Genomic DNA, 14,566 nt, shown 5'->3' on the forward strand with positions numbered 1-14,566 from the left:
AATTCTTCCAAAGAAGAGATATGTCTATTCATTTATTTACTTATTTTCTGAGATGTGGAACAGGAACACAAATTTGCATCTGTTTATGTATTGATTAATTTTGCTGAACTGTCCCCCCCCTTTTGTCCTTTGTTATAGGGAATGGTTTTTAGAAGGGTGGGGTATATTGGGAAACATAGGGATGGAAAAACAAAGGATGACAATAAAATGTAAAAAGCGTTGCTGGGATTGAAGGCCATATTATGAAGCTCCTTCTCTATGGCGTTAGGAGGAAAACGAGATGTTTGCGGTATAATTCCCTGCCCTTCTCTAGTTCACAGATCGTAGCTGTAGAAGTGGAAGGGGCCTTAGGAGCCTTCAAAACTCAGTCCTTCATTTTACAATGGCAGAGAGGTCAAGTCACTCAGGTAGAAAGTGCTGGGAGGTGGGTAGTAAGGTGGGAGTTAAACCGGGGGGCCCTGACTCCAGAGTCCCAACGTGTCCCGGCTTCTTTGTTCACACCCCATCGTCCTGGAATGATGGAGACCTTCACGAGGCTGCGCGTGGTGGGGCTGGAAGGGACCCTGCTGGTCCGCCCCGCTCTGGTCCAGGCCCGCGTGGTCGAGAACACTGAGACCCAGAGGAGGGGGTAACTTCCTCAAGGTCAGCAGATAGTGAGAGGTCGAGCTAGGATCCCACCCCCGGCCTCCCGACTGCTCAGACAGCCGCCCAGCAGCCCTCCTCCCTCCGGGCGGATGCAGAGGTCAAGGCCAAGGCCACGGTCATCGGAGAGATGCGCCCTCCCAGCTTTTAGCGGAAGGGAGGGTATTGGAGGATGGGCAAATGCCGCACGGATCCCGTTGCCGTGGTTACCGGAGGCCCCGCCTGCTTTCTTCTCCCCGCTAGGAGGGAGGGGCCAGCCTCCGGCCAGCCAGGAAGGGCCCCATCGGCCCATTGGAGGCTGCAGGTCCCCCAGCGGAGGGGGCACTCCCCGCTCCAGCCCAGTGGGCTGATGTCCTCGCTCCGGGAGAGACGCAGAGGGTCGGGAGAAGGAGCGTGCCAGCCAGAGAGCCAATCAGAGGCTGGCAGGGGAGGCGGCCCGGCAGCCTGGCAGCCACTCACGCCCTGGCTGGACTCTCCGTCCGGCCCGGGACTGGGCAGCGTCTCTGCCAATCAGGGAGGGGACCAGCTGGGGCGCTGGGCCAATGGGAAGCGGAGGCTCGGCTGGCCCTGGGCAGGCAGGGAGGGAGGAGAGGCAGTGTGGTCCTGCCTCGGTCCTGGCACTGCCTCGGGGAGGGAGAACCCGAGAGGGAGGGCGCGAGGGCAGGATCCCGGCTTCCCACCCCTTTATCCTTAGCCACATCTGGCTGCCCCTCCCCCCCCGCACATCTGGCTGCCCCTTCACCTCCATCTCAGGCTGCCGAGGCACGCCCCTCCCTCCCCCCATCATGCCCGGCTGCTCCTTGCTCTAGTTCTCTCCCCTAACCCCAGCCCTCCCCACTCACCCCCCACCCTCACCCCACCTTAGCCAGCCCTTCCCCCTCCCCAGCCTCACCTCCCCCCTGCTGCCCAGAGCCAGAGGGATGGTGGTAGTCACAGGGCGGGAGCCAGCCAGCCGTCGCCCGGATGATGCCATGTCCAGCTCGGACGCTGAAGACGACTTTCAGGAGCCTGCCACCCCCACAGCCACGCAGGCTGGGCATGCCCTGCCCCTGCTGCCCCAGGAGGTAACGGGGAGGGTCTGGGGCTGGGGAGTGGGCCTGGAACTCCCAGTCTGTCCGTGGCAGACACCTGGGGTGCGCGGAAAGTATGGACAGAGCCGGGAGGTGGGAGAGAAGCTGACTTTGCGGATCTTTGGCCTGGAGTGGCCGCAGATTTAGGGGCATGAAGATAGAGGAGAGTACCCCATCCTATTTCTCCCCAAAGGGGTGGAGTACATCTTTTTCTTCCCCTAAGCTCTAGCTGTCCAGGATGCCTGAGTCCTTTCCTTGAGTCCTGTATCAGCTAGGAGAGCCCCCAAAGAGTCGTTTGCACCCTTTCCCTGGCTGGAGGGGGCATGAAGGCCAGGACTTTGGGACCCCGGTAATCTTAGAGGTCACAAGAATCAAATAACAAGCTTTTTCAGTTTTTCGCCCGATTTATCTCCACTGCCCAGATGTCCAAGGGGAGGAGAGGACCTAGGAGGGAACAGCTGGGACAAAGCTGACCACATAGGGGGTGTGTCTCTCAGTCCACAAGGCCAAACTGTGGCTGCCTCCCTCCCCTATTTTCCACCCCTACCCACCACCCCAGCTGCTGTTCTCTGATGTAATGGGGCATATGTGTTCATGAATGGGCGACTCCGTCTTTTTACTGTCTCTACCTGAGATGAACTGAGAAGGCTGGGGGGGAAGCTCCTGGGGTGGCCCCTGAGGGTGAAGTACTGGGGACAGCCCCTGGTCTAGCACTGACCTATGAAAAAGGATGCGGCACCCAGGGAGTCCAAAATGGGGAGGGGCTATAAAGTCACACAGTGTCCTCTAGACTGGGGAGCAGAACACTTGGGTTCTTTCTCCTGTTTAGTCACTGACCTGCCTGAATAACCTTGGACAAATCCACTCTGTATCTATTCTCTATGGGGTCCCCCCCAGTTCTTTACAATGGGGAGAATGATTGTCACTGGAAGTTTGGGACTTTAGGTCTAAACAAAAGGGGAGGGGCTAAGTCCCTTGAGCTGTTGGAAGAAAGGGGCTAGTGAAAACCTCAGGTGGTGTTTATTCTTGTTGAGACCAAAGGAGAATTGTAAGACCGGCTCCCTGGAGACCTTCACCTGAGCCTGGGGCTATAAAGTGTCATGGACTTATTCAGAATACTTGTTTATCACTGATAAATTACCTGACTAGGAACTCAGCTCTGAGTTTCCTTCAAGCTTACACTTAAACTCTTCACCTATAAAACATACTGAGAAAAAGACCAGAGTCATTAGTATGGGGAACTTCTAAATGCAGACACTCCCCCTACTGATGAAGGTCAGCACCTTCCAGCCTTAGAGCTGCCTACAGCAGAGGTGTCAAGCTTCAATAGAAATGGGGGCCACTAACCGATACACACGTATTCCTCAGATGCAATCCTCATACTGACTTAACATTATTTATTTTAGTTATTCATGTGAACTCACATATTAATTAGTAAAAATAAGCTTACATATTAATATGAATTTTGTTGTTCAGTTCCTTTCAATTATGTCTCTTCGTGACCCCATTTGTGGTTTTCTTGGCAAAGCTGCAGGAGTGGTCTGTCATTTCCTTCTCCAGCTCATTTTACAGATGAGGAAACTGAGGCAAACAGGTTAAGTGACTTATCCAGAGTCACACAGCTAGTAAGTGTCTGACACGAGATTGGAACTCAGGAAGAAGAGTCTTCCTGACTCCAGGTCTGGCACTCTGTCTATTGCACACGTTAATGCATTTTATTTATTAATATATTTAAAATTTTTATTTTGTTAAAAATTTTTCAGTTACCTGTCAATATGATTTGGGCTGCAATGGAGAGTGTTATTGTAGTGGGCTATTTGACACTTCTGGTTTAGAACACTAAGAGGGGAAATGACTTTGCCCAGGGTCACACAACCAGTATGTGTCAAATCAGCAAACATTTGTCAAGGACCTACTGTGTGCCAGGTACTGGAGATCCATAGAAAGACCAAAAACAGACCCTACCTCAAGGAGTGCTCATGGTCTAATGGGGAAGACAAATGAAAAGAGCTGTGTATAAAGGAGATAGAGACAGAATGAGCTGGCAGTCACCTCAGAAGGAAGGTGCTGATGACAAGGGGGACTCCAAAAGGTTTCTTAGGGAAGTAAGGAGGAATCTTAGCTGGGACTTGGGCAGACTGTGAAGTGGACAGTCTTCCTTGGCTCTGAGACCCCTCTCTAAAGGCCATATTGCCTTTCTCTGGGTATAAAAAAGCAGAGGAGGATGCCCAAGCCATCTGCCTCCCAGGTTTTAGGAGAAGATCAGATGAGGTTCTGTGAGTGAAAGTGCCCAGAACATAAGGATAACAACTGCAACAAAATCTATGTGTATCTAATATGTTCCAGACACTTTACATACACCATTTCAGCCTCACAACAACCCTGGGAGGTAGGTGCTATTATTATCCCCATTTTACAGATGAGGAAACTGAGGCAAACAGGTTAAGTGATTTGCCCAAGGTCACATATTCTGGTCACTGGCCTGTGCTTGAAGCTTTTGCAGTCTGGGAGCACCTGTCACAGCTTATGCCCTGCAGCTGGCCAGTCTTTGAGGACCCAGGGTCACCACTGGGTCCTAATGAGTCTTTGAGAGGCAAATGATTCTTCACTGGAGGCATTAAAGGGATGAGAGGAGACTTGGCATAATGGATACAGTGCCAGCCCTGGAGTCAGGAAGACCCATCTTTGACACAAGGCTGTGTGACCTTGGGCAAGACAGTTAACCCCTGAACTCTCTGGGGTAACAGTCTAAGTATGACCAGGGCTTGCAGAACAGGTGGTGATCTGTCTTCACTGATGAAATCATGTCTGGCCCCAAAAATTAGAAAAGAAAAAAAAAAGAAGGGATGTAGCTTGGAGTAGGGCTATCAATAGGTGGGCATTTATTAAGCACCACTTGTGACAATCCTTGCCCTCAAGGAGCTCACATTCTACTGAGTGACTTGGACAAGTTTCCTGTTCTGTCAAATGGTGGGGCTGGACTAAGTGACCTCTAAGGGCCTTTCTAGTTCTATACTGTGATCCTTGGTCCTATGACTAGATGGTCATGACGGTTCCTCGGAGGCCTTTAGGGCCTATGAATCAGTTCCTATCCTAGGGAACTAGCCCCCATTTTTTTCATATTTATCTTGGTAACACCCTGAACCGGTGAAAGACATCAAGAAAATTCAAGGGATGATGCCACATTGTGTGACACATTCAGGGGTTATGTGTCTTCATTTACCTGTCACAGGTAGATTTACCTAGCAGTTCCCTTTCCTTGTTTTGTTGTTGTTCAGTCATTTTTATTCATGTCTGACTCTTCTTGGCCCCATTTGGGGTTTTCTTGGTGGAGATGCAGGAATGAGTTACCATGTCCTTCTCCAGCTTTTTTTACAGATGAGGAAACTGAGGCAAACAGAGTTAAGTGACTTGCCCAAGATCACACAGGTAGTAAGTGTCCGAGGCTGGATTTGAACTCAGCTCTTCCTGACTCCAGGGCTGGTGTTCTACACTGCATCACCTAGCTATCCCTCCTCATTTTACAGGTGGTTATTGTTCAGTCATTTCAGCTGTGTCTGACTCTTCACCCTGTTTGGGCAGGATATGTTAAGTGGGGAAGTGAAACACAGTGAGGTCAGACACCTCACCCAGGGTCGCACTGTGATTCCTCCTAAATATCCAGGTTCCTGGTTCTGCTTCCCAGTCTGTTTCAATGCCCCAATGATTGTTCTTTCAGTTCCCTGAGGTTGTTCCACTGAACATCGGAGGGATGTACTTCACCACACGCCTGTCAACGTTGCGGCGCTATGAGGACACCATGCTGGCAGCCATGTTCAGTGGGCGCCACTACATTCCCACTGACGCTGAGGGGCGGTATTTCATCGACCGCGATGGGACTCATTTTGGGTAGGTGTTGTCTGCTGGGGTTGTTCCACCAGCGCATGTTTGGTTAGACACAAGGAAACACTTCTGGCAGCTCAGGCTGATCAAACGTGTCTCCTTAGGGACACAGAACCTAGATCTCTTATAGTGCTTTAGCACAGTGTGAGGTATCTTTTAGGTGCCCAGGACAGAGGCTGGTTGGGGACTTAGTAAAACCTGGACTCTAGATCTGCCTCTGATACATTCTAACTTTGGGACTTTCAGCAAGACCCTTATCCCTTCTGGGCCTCAGTTTCTTCATTTGTGAAATGAGGGGGTTGGACCAGGCGACCTCAGCATTCCTTTCCAGCCTTAATTCTGGCTATACTGGGCACATCTCAAACTGAAGCAACATAACTCTCAGAGGATTTACGCTAAAAAGAAATTCTGGACACCTTTTATAAAAAACCTTATATTTGTTGATATTTTTTGTGTTTATATCACCTTCATTTTAAAAATATTTTTCTTCTCCCCATGAATGATCTCAATGATCCAATCCTATGACAAAGATTAAAAAAAGAAAGAGGGGGGAAAAGCAGTTTAGTAAAATCAATGGACACATCAGTCATATGTGTCTGTATATACAAAAGACCACACCCTAAGCCTCCCACCTCTGCAAGGAGAGGGAGGTACATTGGAAAACTATACCCCTGAGTGATTGGGGTGGGGGGGTCATGGAGCAGATTTTCCTGCAAAGACTTTTCAAAATTCAGAGGTGCTTCTCTGTGTGGAATTGACCAGATGTGATCTTACTTTATGTTCTCCCTTCTTAAGAAAAAAACCCCAAACTTCCAAGTTTTTCAAACTAGATCTGAAAGATTTGTGATGCCCTTGTCCCTGGACTGACTTCTCAGTCCAGGACCATAGTGGGGTAAAAGAGAGTATGAGAAGGGCCTCTCTATCCTGGTTCTGGAGATAGGAAGAGGGCTGGAATGCCCTCCCACTCCTGTAGCTGGACTGAATGGAGCCACTCCTGAATTCATGTCGTTGGAGACTCAGCAAGTCATCAATTGCAGGTCCCCCACCCCCTCCCCCTCCAGGCAGGACTTCCTCATTCCCAGGCCAGATGAGGGCCGGTTTCCACCTTCGCAGAGGGGACATGTGGCCAACTCATTTGCTTTGTAGGATCTTAGTCTCCCCAGTGGGCTGTCAGCTGCCTCTGGCTCCGAGAAAACAACGTGTCACATCACTCGTTGGAGCTATAAAAAGATTTGTTTGCGGGCTCTTTGGGGGAGGAAAGTGCTGGGCCTCAGCTGGCGTCCCACACAGACCTTGGATCCTGGGCTGGGGCTGGGCTGACCAAAGAAGGGGCTCTGTGGTTCCAGTGAGGTATTGAGGTTTGGGTTTTTTTTTTTCCTGAGAAGGCTGCTGGACTCTGGCTTGTGTCCTGTCCTGTCCTTGGGGACTCTGCCAAAGGGTGATGGGAATCAGATGGTAGGAGAATAAACATGGCAGCCCTGTCTGGCTCTAACCTTCTGCTGCCACAGCCTGGCAAAGGCCTGGGAAGAACAGGAAGGATCAGAGGCCTGTGATGTTGGTCCAGCTTGGAACACATACCCAGGGGAGATAGGTGGTAGGCTTTCCTCCCCTCACCGGGGAGGGCAGGTTCAGCTGTGGTCAGTGGGAAATGGACATGAACAAGATGGAGGGTGTCAGGGATGGCAGAGGGCATTGAGATGTTGCGCCTTATGAAGACTGTCTTAAAGAGTGGGCATATTGAGTCAGGAGAATCAGCCAATCTAACAGCAAGCATTTAGTAAGTATCTTATGTATGCCAGGTGCTGGAGCTACCAAGATGAAAATGGGACAGCCAGTCCTTCCCCTCCAGGGGATTACATTAATGGGGTGGATGAATATAGGCATATACTGAATAAAATACAAGGTAGGGTGGGGAAGACAGTTGGGTAGATAAGGAGAGGGCTTCATGTAGACCATGGTGCTTTGGCAATATCTTGAAGGAAGAGAGGGATTCTCTGAGGCAGAGGTGAGGTGGGAAAGGGAGAGAGGAGAGAGCTGGGGTGGGGAGGAGTCCTATGGGATGGCCATAGGACCATTGACTTAGAACAGGAAGAGACCTTGTAGGTGATCATCTCCAACCTCCTCATTTTACAGAGGAAGAAACCGGGGCCCAGAGAGCTTATGAGATTTTCCCAGGGTCACACAGCCTTCTCTCCCTTCCTGCATCCCTCCTTCCATCCATTCCTGCCTGCTTCCTTCTTCCCTTCCCTCCCTCCCACATCCCCACGTCCCCCAGCATACCCCTGCCCTTAATTTCTCCTCTGCTTCCCTCTCACTTAGAGATGTGCTTAACTTCCTTCGCTCTGGCGACCTGCCCCCACGGGACCGAGTGCGGGCTGTGTACAAGGAGGCCCAGTATTATGCCATTGGGCCCCTGCTGGAGCAGCTGGAGGATGTGCAGCCCCTGAAAGGGGAGAAGGTGCGCCAGGCGTTCCTGGGGCTCATGCCCTATTACAAAGGTGAGGAGAGGGGGGCTGAGCCATGTGATGTCTCACTCACTGTGTGGTTGTGAGCAAGCTGCTGAAGCCCTCTCAGCCCCAGTTTTCCCATCTGTGAAATGGAGATCCGAATCCTTGCTACCTCACAGGATTATTTCAAGCAGTATCCCTTATGAATCTGAAAGTACTGTGTTAATGTCTACTATTATTGGAGTGTGCCTAAGGGTTTGTGGGTAGATTTCAGGTGGGGTGGGGAGGTAGGGGCTTGTGAATTTGGATGGGGAAAAAGGACATTTTTATTTCAGTATAACTGTTTTCTCTTTTTAGTCCTAAGTATTTTATTTTCTGCATTTAAAAACATAAGGGCTCTACAGGCTTCCTCAGACTACCCAAGGGGTTCAGGACACAAAAAATGTTAGGAAGTCCTGCCATACTTCAGCCCACTTATTTTTACAGCTGTTGCTTTTTCTCACTTAATGCTTCCCTTGATTTCTGTGTTTTGTTTTGTTTTTCACTTAGAAGTTAAGTGATTTGCCCACAGTCAGTATGTATCAGAGAAGCCAGACTCTTTGACCCCAAGGCCAGTTTGCTGTGTTTAACATTTAAGAGAAATAGACCAAGAAAGGCATGAAGGATCATCATGCCATTTACCTGCCTCTACTGTACCTTTGTGACTTTGCTGGACTGGACAGATGAAAATTCTGGCCATTTTTTAACCAGACCTCCCAAGAAGGGGAGTTCAGTCACTTTGATTCATCTGGAAGTTCCACCTTTCCCACCCCTCCACCCCCCATTTATTTTTCCACTTCATTTCCTCCTTCCTTTTATTTTAAGTTGATAAATAAGCAATTTTCCATTCAAATTGATAAAATAAAAAAATGTTATTTCCCCCTTTCTTTTATTTTAAATTGATAAATAAGCAATTTTCCATTCAAAATGATAAAATAAAAAATGATACTTTTCTCTTCGTTTTATTTCAAAGTGAAACCCTATTCAAATATAAGAGGCCTATTCCTTTTTAGAAATAGGAGTATTACTGATTTCTGTCCTTCTCCAGTGAGCATCCTGCTGTCAGGAAGACCTGGTCTCAAATCCGGGCTCGGATACCTACAAGCCATGTGACCTTGGGCAAGTCACTTAACTCTCTTAGCCTGAGTTTCCCCTTCTGTAAAGTGAAGGAGCTGGACTCAGCAGCCCCTGCGGTCCCTTCTTGCTCTGGCTTCCTGCTTCTATAATGCACAGATTGTTCCTGAGTTATTTTGGGCCCGTCAAGGGCAGTCTTTTCCCTCTGGGTCCTGCCCCCCCCCATTCCCTGTCTCTGTGACAGCTGCTGTTTTCTGTCCCCCCAAGACCACTTGGAGCGGATTGTGGAGATTGCGCAGCTGCGGGCCATCCAGCGCAAGGCCCGCTTTGCCAAGCTGAAGGTCTGTGTCTTCAAGGAGGAGATGCCCATCACACCCTACGAGTGTCCCCTCTTCAACTCCTTACGCTTCGAGCGCAGCGAGAGTGACAGCCCCTTCTTTGAACACCACTGCGAAGTGGATGTGTCCTTCGGGCCGTGGGAGGCCGTGGCCGATGTCTACGACCTGCTGCACTGCCTGGTCACAGATCTCTCTGCCCAGGGCCTCACGGTGGATCACCAGTGTATCGGGGTCTGTGACAAGCACCTGGTCAACCACTACTACTGCAAGAGGCCCATCTATGAGTTCAAGATCACGTGGTGGTGAGTAGCCCCAGCAAGAAGCCCCAGTGGGAGGGGGCGCTGTCGGCTCTGCTTGACATCCCCTGGAGGCTGCTGACCACCTGTCCCAGGGACGTGCTGTGATGGGGACTGAGTCCTGAGCAGGGGGCCCCGTGGCATAGCTGCCCAGCTCCATGGATGCACCTGGGGCCAGACCCAGGGCCTTAGCCAACTGGAACAGCGGCCCCATTGGGCCCTCTTCTGGGACCAGCACCTTCTTGCCTGTGGCTCAGGGGATCTAGCTGGGGCCCCTCTGTGAGACCCAGAGCTACCTGACTGTCTCCCTGATCTTGAGGGAGAGCTTTGACCCTTCTTGGAGGTCAAGGCTGGGTCCTGAGCCATGTTTCATACTCTGCTGGGCATTATCTCCCCCTCAGCCACACTAGCCCTGCTCTGGTTTCATTCCTTATAAAACCCCATGTGCCCAGGGCCCAGCTGAGAAAAAGAGAATGGAATATGGGAGATTTACTGGAATAAGCTCCCTAAACTTCCCATGCTGGTGAGAAAGAGGGATCTGCTTTTATCAAGTTACCTCCCCCAAATACCCCTCATCAGTTTCTCCTCTTGGGACCCAGAGAGACCCTTCTTCCTCACCAAGCACGTTTCTTATCCCCTTTGGGACCCGTGACCAGAGCTGCCAAAGGCCTGTGCCCAGTTCGCCTTAGAAAAACCAGTGTTTACAGCCCTGATTTGGGCATCGGTTCCTGCTATCCCTCCCTCCCTCCCTCAGCCCCTTCCCCGCCATTCCCCCAACTCCTGCACAGGGCCATTTCCCACGAAGCTGAGATGCAAACAGCAGAAGCTGATGGGAGACAGGGATAGACATGGAGCGTCGGTCCATCCACACTGAGTCACAGCATCCTTCCCCATGTTCCTGGCTGTTGTGTTAAGTGTGTGGCTCATACTTGTAGAACAAGCCCACCCTAGAGTCCACCACCATGAAACCTTGTTATGATAACCTACTCGAGTACCTCCCTTAGGGAGACCCTGGGTTCTGAAGAATTAAAAAGAGGGACTGAATGGGAGGCTCTGTCTCCCCAAGGGCTTGTAGGTAAGCCAGCAATAATTCCCAAGGATACTTGGGTCCCTATATTTTGAAGATTTTAAAAGCTCCAGAATATCTCTGGGCTGATCCCTTCTCCCTAAGGAAGCTGTTAGGGTTATGGACATGCCCTTGGACAGTCAGATGGAGACACTCAGTGATCCCCCAATCAACATCTCCACCACTCCATCATTCCTCAGTATGACATGTCGGGACTGCTTAGAGAGAGTCCCACTCCTGTGGTCGTATCTGTACTCAAACCAATATTCAAGCCCTGTAGAGGGTATCATATATGGTCAGCTCTGTTTGGCCCAGCCCTGTCGTCCCCATGCATGTAAGGATTGGTTGACTTAGCCTAGGGAATCAAGATGCCAGAATTCTGATAGTATGGCATAGTCTTAGCCCAGGAAGCCCAGCCAGAGCCCCCCACCAAACCTGTGTGCATCGTCCTTAGTGTGTCCCTGTGCGAAGCTGTTTCCCCAATAGAAGTGACCCTGAGACCATGAGTGACAGGATACCTAGCACCTAGCAGAGTGCCTGCTACATAAGAGAGGTGTAATAAACGCTGAATGAATGAATACTAGCACTGGGCAAGAAGTGGGAGGTGGTCCAGAGGAAGAGCATATGCTCAGTAGATCCTACCCAAGACCAAAGAGAGGTTTTCCATCTCATTTGGCAGAACAGTTGCTTTTCTGGATTTCCAGATGCCTTTTTTCATCTGAAAGGCAGCTGGAAGTGTTTGTTGTGGGGTTGATGTTCCTGCATGGTGCCAGGTGTTGCTAACCATGTGTCCAGTCGCATTGAGCTTAGCAGACAAGTCTTGTTTTCGTCCCTGAGTGGTGTTACTGCCTAATCCGTGTTCGTTTTTTGACAGACACTGAGCCAAGCTATTGAGGAGGATGTCAGTGTGAGTAGAGCGCAGATTACTAACACCATTGCTGGCAGTAACCCACATTGGCCTCTCTCCCCCTGTCCCCTCCTGCTCCCGTCACAGAGCATCACAGTGTGTTTATTTAGAATCCACACGGGTGAGACCCAGAGTGACTGGTTTTCGAAAATCCCTGCAGCCCTGCTTGGGGGATAACGTGGATGCTGGGTGAGGACAGTGTCCCCCATCTCTCTGGAAGGTCACTCTCTGTTAACTCTGTTGTGCCGTGCTTTCGATGACTGTGTTTCGCTATGTGTCCTTCTGGGGAGTCAGGATGGTGAACTTTTTCTAGAGCTAGCAACAGATCTGCCCTCTGTCTAGGACCTGAAGTTGAGTTGAAAGTGGAGGAGGGAAAGAAAGATGGTTGTTGCTAACCAGCTTCTGGTTCCACCCTTGGGCTGATGGGAATAAAACCCCTTCTTGGGGCAAATTACTCTGGCCCCCAGGGAGCTCCTGTAATTATTGGTGGGGCTAGGACCTTTCCTAACCCTCAGCTCCTCTGTAACTACAGTCATCTAAACCAAGAGGGGGCAAGGTCCCAAGAGAGCCTCCCCAGATGCTAACAATGTCGTTTATTGGAATTCTTGTGACTTCATGGAACCCACTAACCCTACCCCTGTAAAAATGAAACTAGATGCGTTTTCTTCAGGGACAGGCCAAGAGAAAAGACTTATTGGACTGGCTTGTGGATCACAAATTTTGAGCTGGAAGAGGCCTTGTAGAGATCAGCTAGTCTAGTTTCCTCTGTTTGCAAATGAGAAGCTGAGGCCCAGAGAGGTGGACTTATCCAAGTCCTAAAATGGCAGAGGTGTGATTTGGATACAAGTCCTTCATCTCCAAACCCATTGTTCTTTCCACTGTGCCACAGGTTAGTGGAGAATAGGAGAATTCAAAGAGGAGCTTCCCCCAGGGTTGGCTCCCCATGGGTCACTGGCATAGTAGCTTAGGAATGTCAGATCTGGATCCCCCTCCAGCTGAGCTGACTGCTGTTGGCTGACCAGGAGACAGACTTGCGGCCATCCAGATGTTCCCTCTGGGCTGGCTCATTGGCCAGCCACGTAGGTGGCAGCCCAATTCACTTCTTTCTTTGGCCTGTGATCTGCTGGGGGCTTTCTGAAGAATGCTTCTCAATTGGGTCTGGTGATTCTTTGTCTTCCTAGGTGGTTTGTTGCTCTGCCTGAGCCCCTGTTGATGGTGGTGGTGCTATAGAAAGTGTCTGTCACTGGGCATGTGTCATTCCTTATGCGACCTTGGGCTTAGAGTGCACAGGGCTGATCCCATCTTGAAAGAGTTAAAAATATCTTCCCTTACTGTAAGCACCCTTTCCAGAAAGGACCTCTCTTACACACACACACACAACACACACCCCTTCTGTCCAGACTTAGTCCTTAATAAAACTTCTTTTCATGACCCCATTTACCAGAGTTCTCACCAAAGAGAGATCTCTGTACAACTCCTAGGGCCATACATAACTCTAGAGCCAGAAAGGCCCTCAGAAGCCATCTAGTTCAACTCCCTCATTTTACAGATGAGGAAATTGAGGCCCCAGGAGATCATGTGAGTTGCCCAAAGTCACATGGATGATAAGCATTTGAAATAGGATTTGAACTCAGGTTCTTTGACTCCAGAGCCAGGGCTCTTTCCACACTGCCTCCTTGCTTTTGGTGGAAGGAGGCTGAAGGGGGCAAAGCATTTCTGAAATTCTGGGAAAATGTGCATGGGTAAGGGAATGGGGAGGAGGAAGAAGGTCAGGAGACCACAGGTGGAGTGTGGGTGCTAACCTGGGCTTAAGTGTCTTCCTCCCCTAAGATCTAGGGCTCTGTGTCACTGTGTAACAAGTCCTGTGTCGTTGGCTTTTTTCATTCCGATGTCTGTGACAGAATGGCTGTACCAATGGCATTAAAAGATGGTATCAGATTGTAGGTTGCGTGTGGTTTGTCTTCTTTGGGGGCTAGTTTGCTTCTCTTACCCACCCCCAACTCCACAGAATCATAAGATTCTAAGCTAGAAGGGACCCCAGTGCTCATCTGGCCCAACCTCATCATTGTACAGATGAAGACTCCAAGGCCAAGAAAGGCCCATTCCATTGCAACACCATTGTGACTGCCAACCCTCTTTACCAAGCAGAATTGGTCACCTTCCTGCCTGGCCTGTGACCTCATAAGAAGACTTCTGGAGCTGGGCCCATGGTTTGATCTGGAGCCCAGAGCCCCAGGAGAAAAACATTACCACCCCCCACCTCTGCCCTGCCAGGGCTCACCTATCACTTTCATAAGAAGCCTTCCTTCTTGCTTTTGAACCGACAACCTCAAATATCTGTACCAGCTCCCATTTACTGCCTCCAATTAATGTGCCTAATGATCTTTGCCTCCAAAACCAGGAGCTCCTGTCCTGAATAACCCCAAAGGGCTCTACAGACTGAGCTTCCTTCCATATCCTCAGATATCCCAGTGGTGGGGCCCAGAATAAAGGTTTCCATTTTGTTTTATATAACATAGACTTGAAGAGCACCAGCTTCATTAAGTAAGATGGATCTTTAGGGAGGTTTTCACAGAGAAACCTCCCCATAGGTGAAAACCACAGGGCCCAATGGCTCCTTGGCTGAGGCTCTCCAGTGTCCTGCCTACTACCTGCTTGAATACTCCCCTATAGTGCAAGCAACGAAGGTGTCTTAGCCTTGGCTTCTAGGTTCAAAGGATTCCCAGAGTCTGAAACATGAGCATACTGATCACAGTTGGATGGCTTGCATAATAAGCTTTATTGAAGGAAACATGGGAGCAGAGA

General features: G+C 50.1%; 1 protein-coding gene across 1 annotated transcript; it reads left to right on the forward strand.

The window, feature by feature from the left end:
• Positions 1–1,477: 1,477 nt before the first annotated feature.
• On the forward strand, positions 1,478–13,704 carry KCTD7 (potassium channel tetramerization domain containing 7). The gene is made up of 4 exons (XM_069089574.1): positions 1,478–1,706; positions 5,431–5,600; positions 7,914–8,092; positions 9,422–13,704. The coding sequence occupies exons 1-4, from the start codon at positions 1,563–1,565 to the stop codon at positions 9,796–9,798; spliced, it is 870 nt and encodes a 289-aa protein (XP_068945675.1). The 5' UTR covers positions 1,478–1,562; the 3' UTR covers positions 9,799–13,704.
• The last annotated feature ends 862 nt before the right edge of the window (positions 13,705–14,566 follow it).

The sequence above is a fragment of the Petaurus breviceps genome, unplaced genomic scaffold (genome assembly GCF_028583685.1).
Source record: "Petaurus breviceps papuanus isolate PSGF00001 unplaced genomic scaffold, PetGlider_PUasm1.0 186, whole genome shotgun sequence".
Classification (NCBI taxonomy): Eukaryota; Metazoa; Chordata; class Mammalia; order Diprotodontia; family Petauridae; genus Petaurus; species Petaurus breviceps.

Coding starts and splice junctions, on each gene's coding strand:
- KCTD7 (XM_069089574.1), top strand. CDS start 1,563: ATGGTGGTAGTCACAGGGCGGGAGCCAGCCAGCCGTCGCCCGGATGAT. Junction 5,601..7,913: donor CGCGATGGGACTCATTTTGG/GTAGGTGTTGTC, acceptor CCTCTCACTTAG/AGATGTGCTTAACTTCCTTC. Junction 8,093..9,421: donor GCTCATGCCCTATTACAAAG/GTGAGGAGAGGG, acceptor TGTCCCCCCAAG/ACCACTTGGAGCGGATTGTG.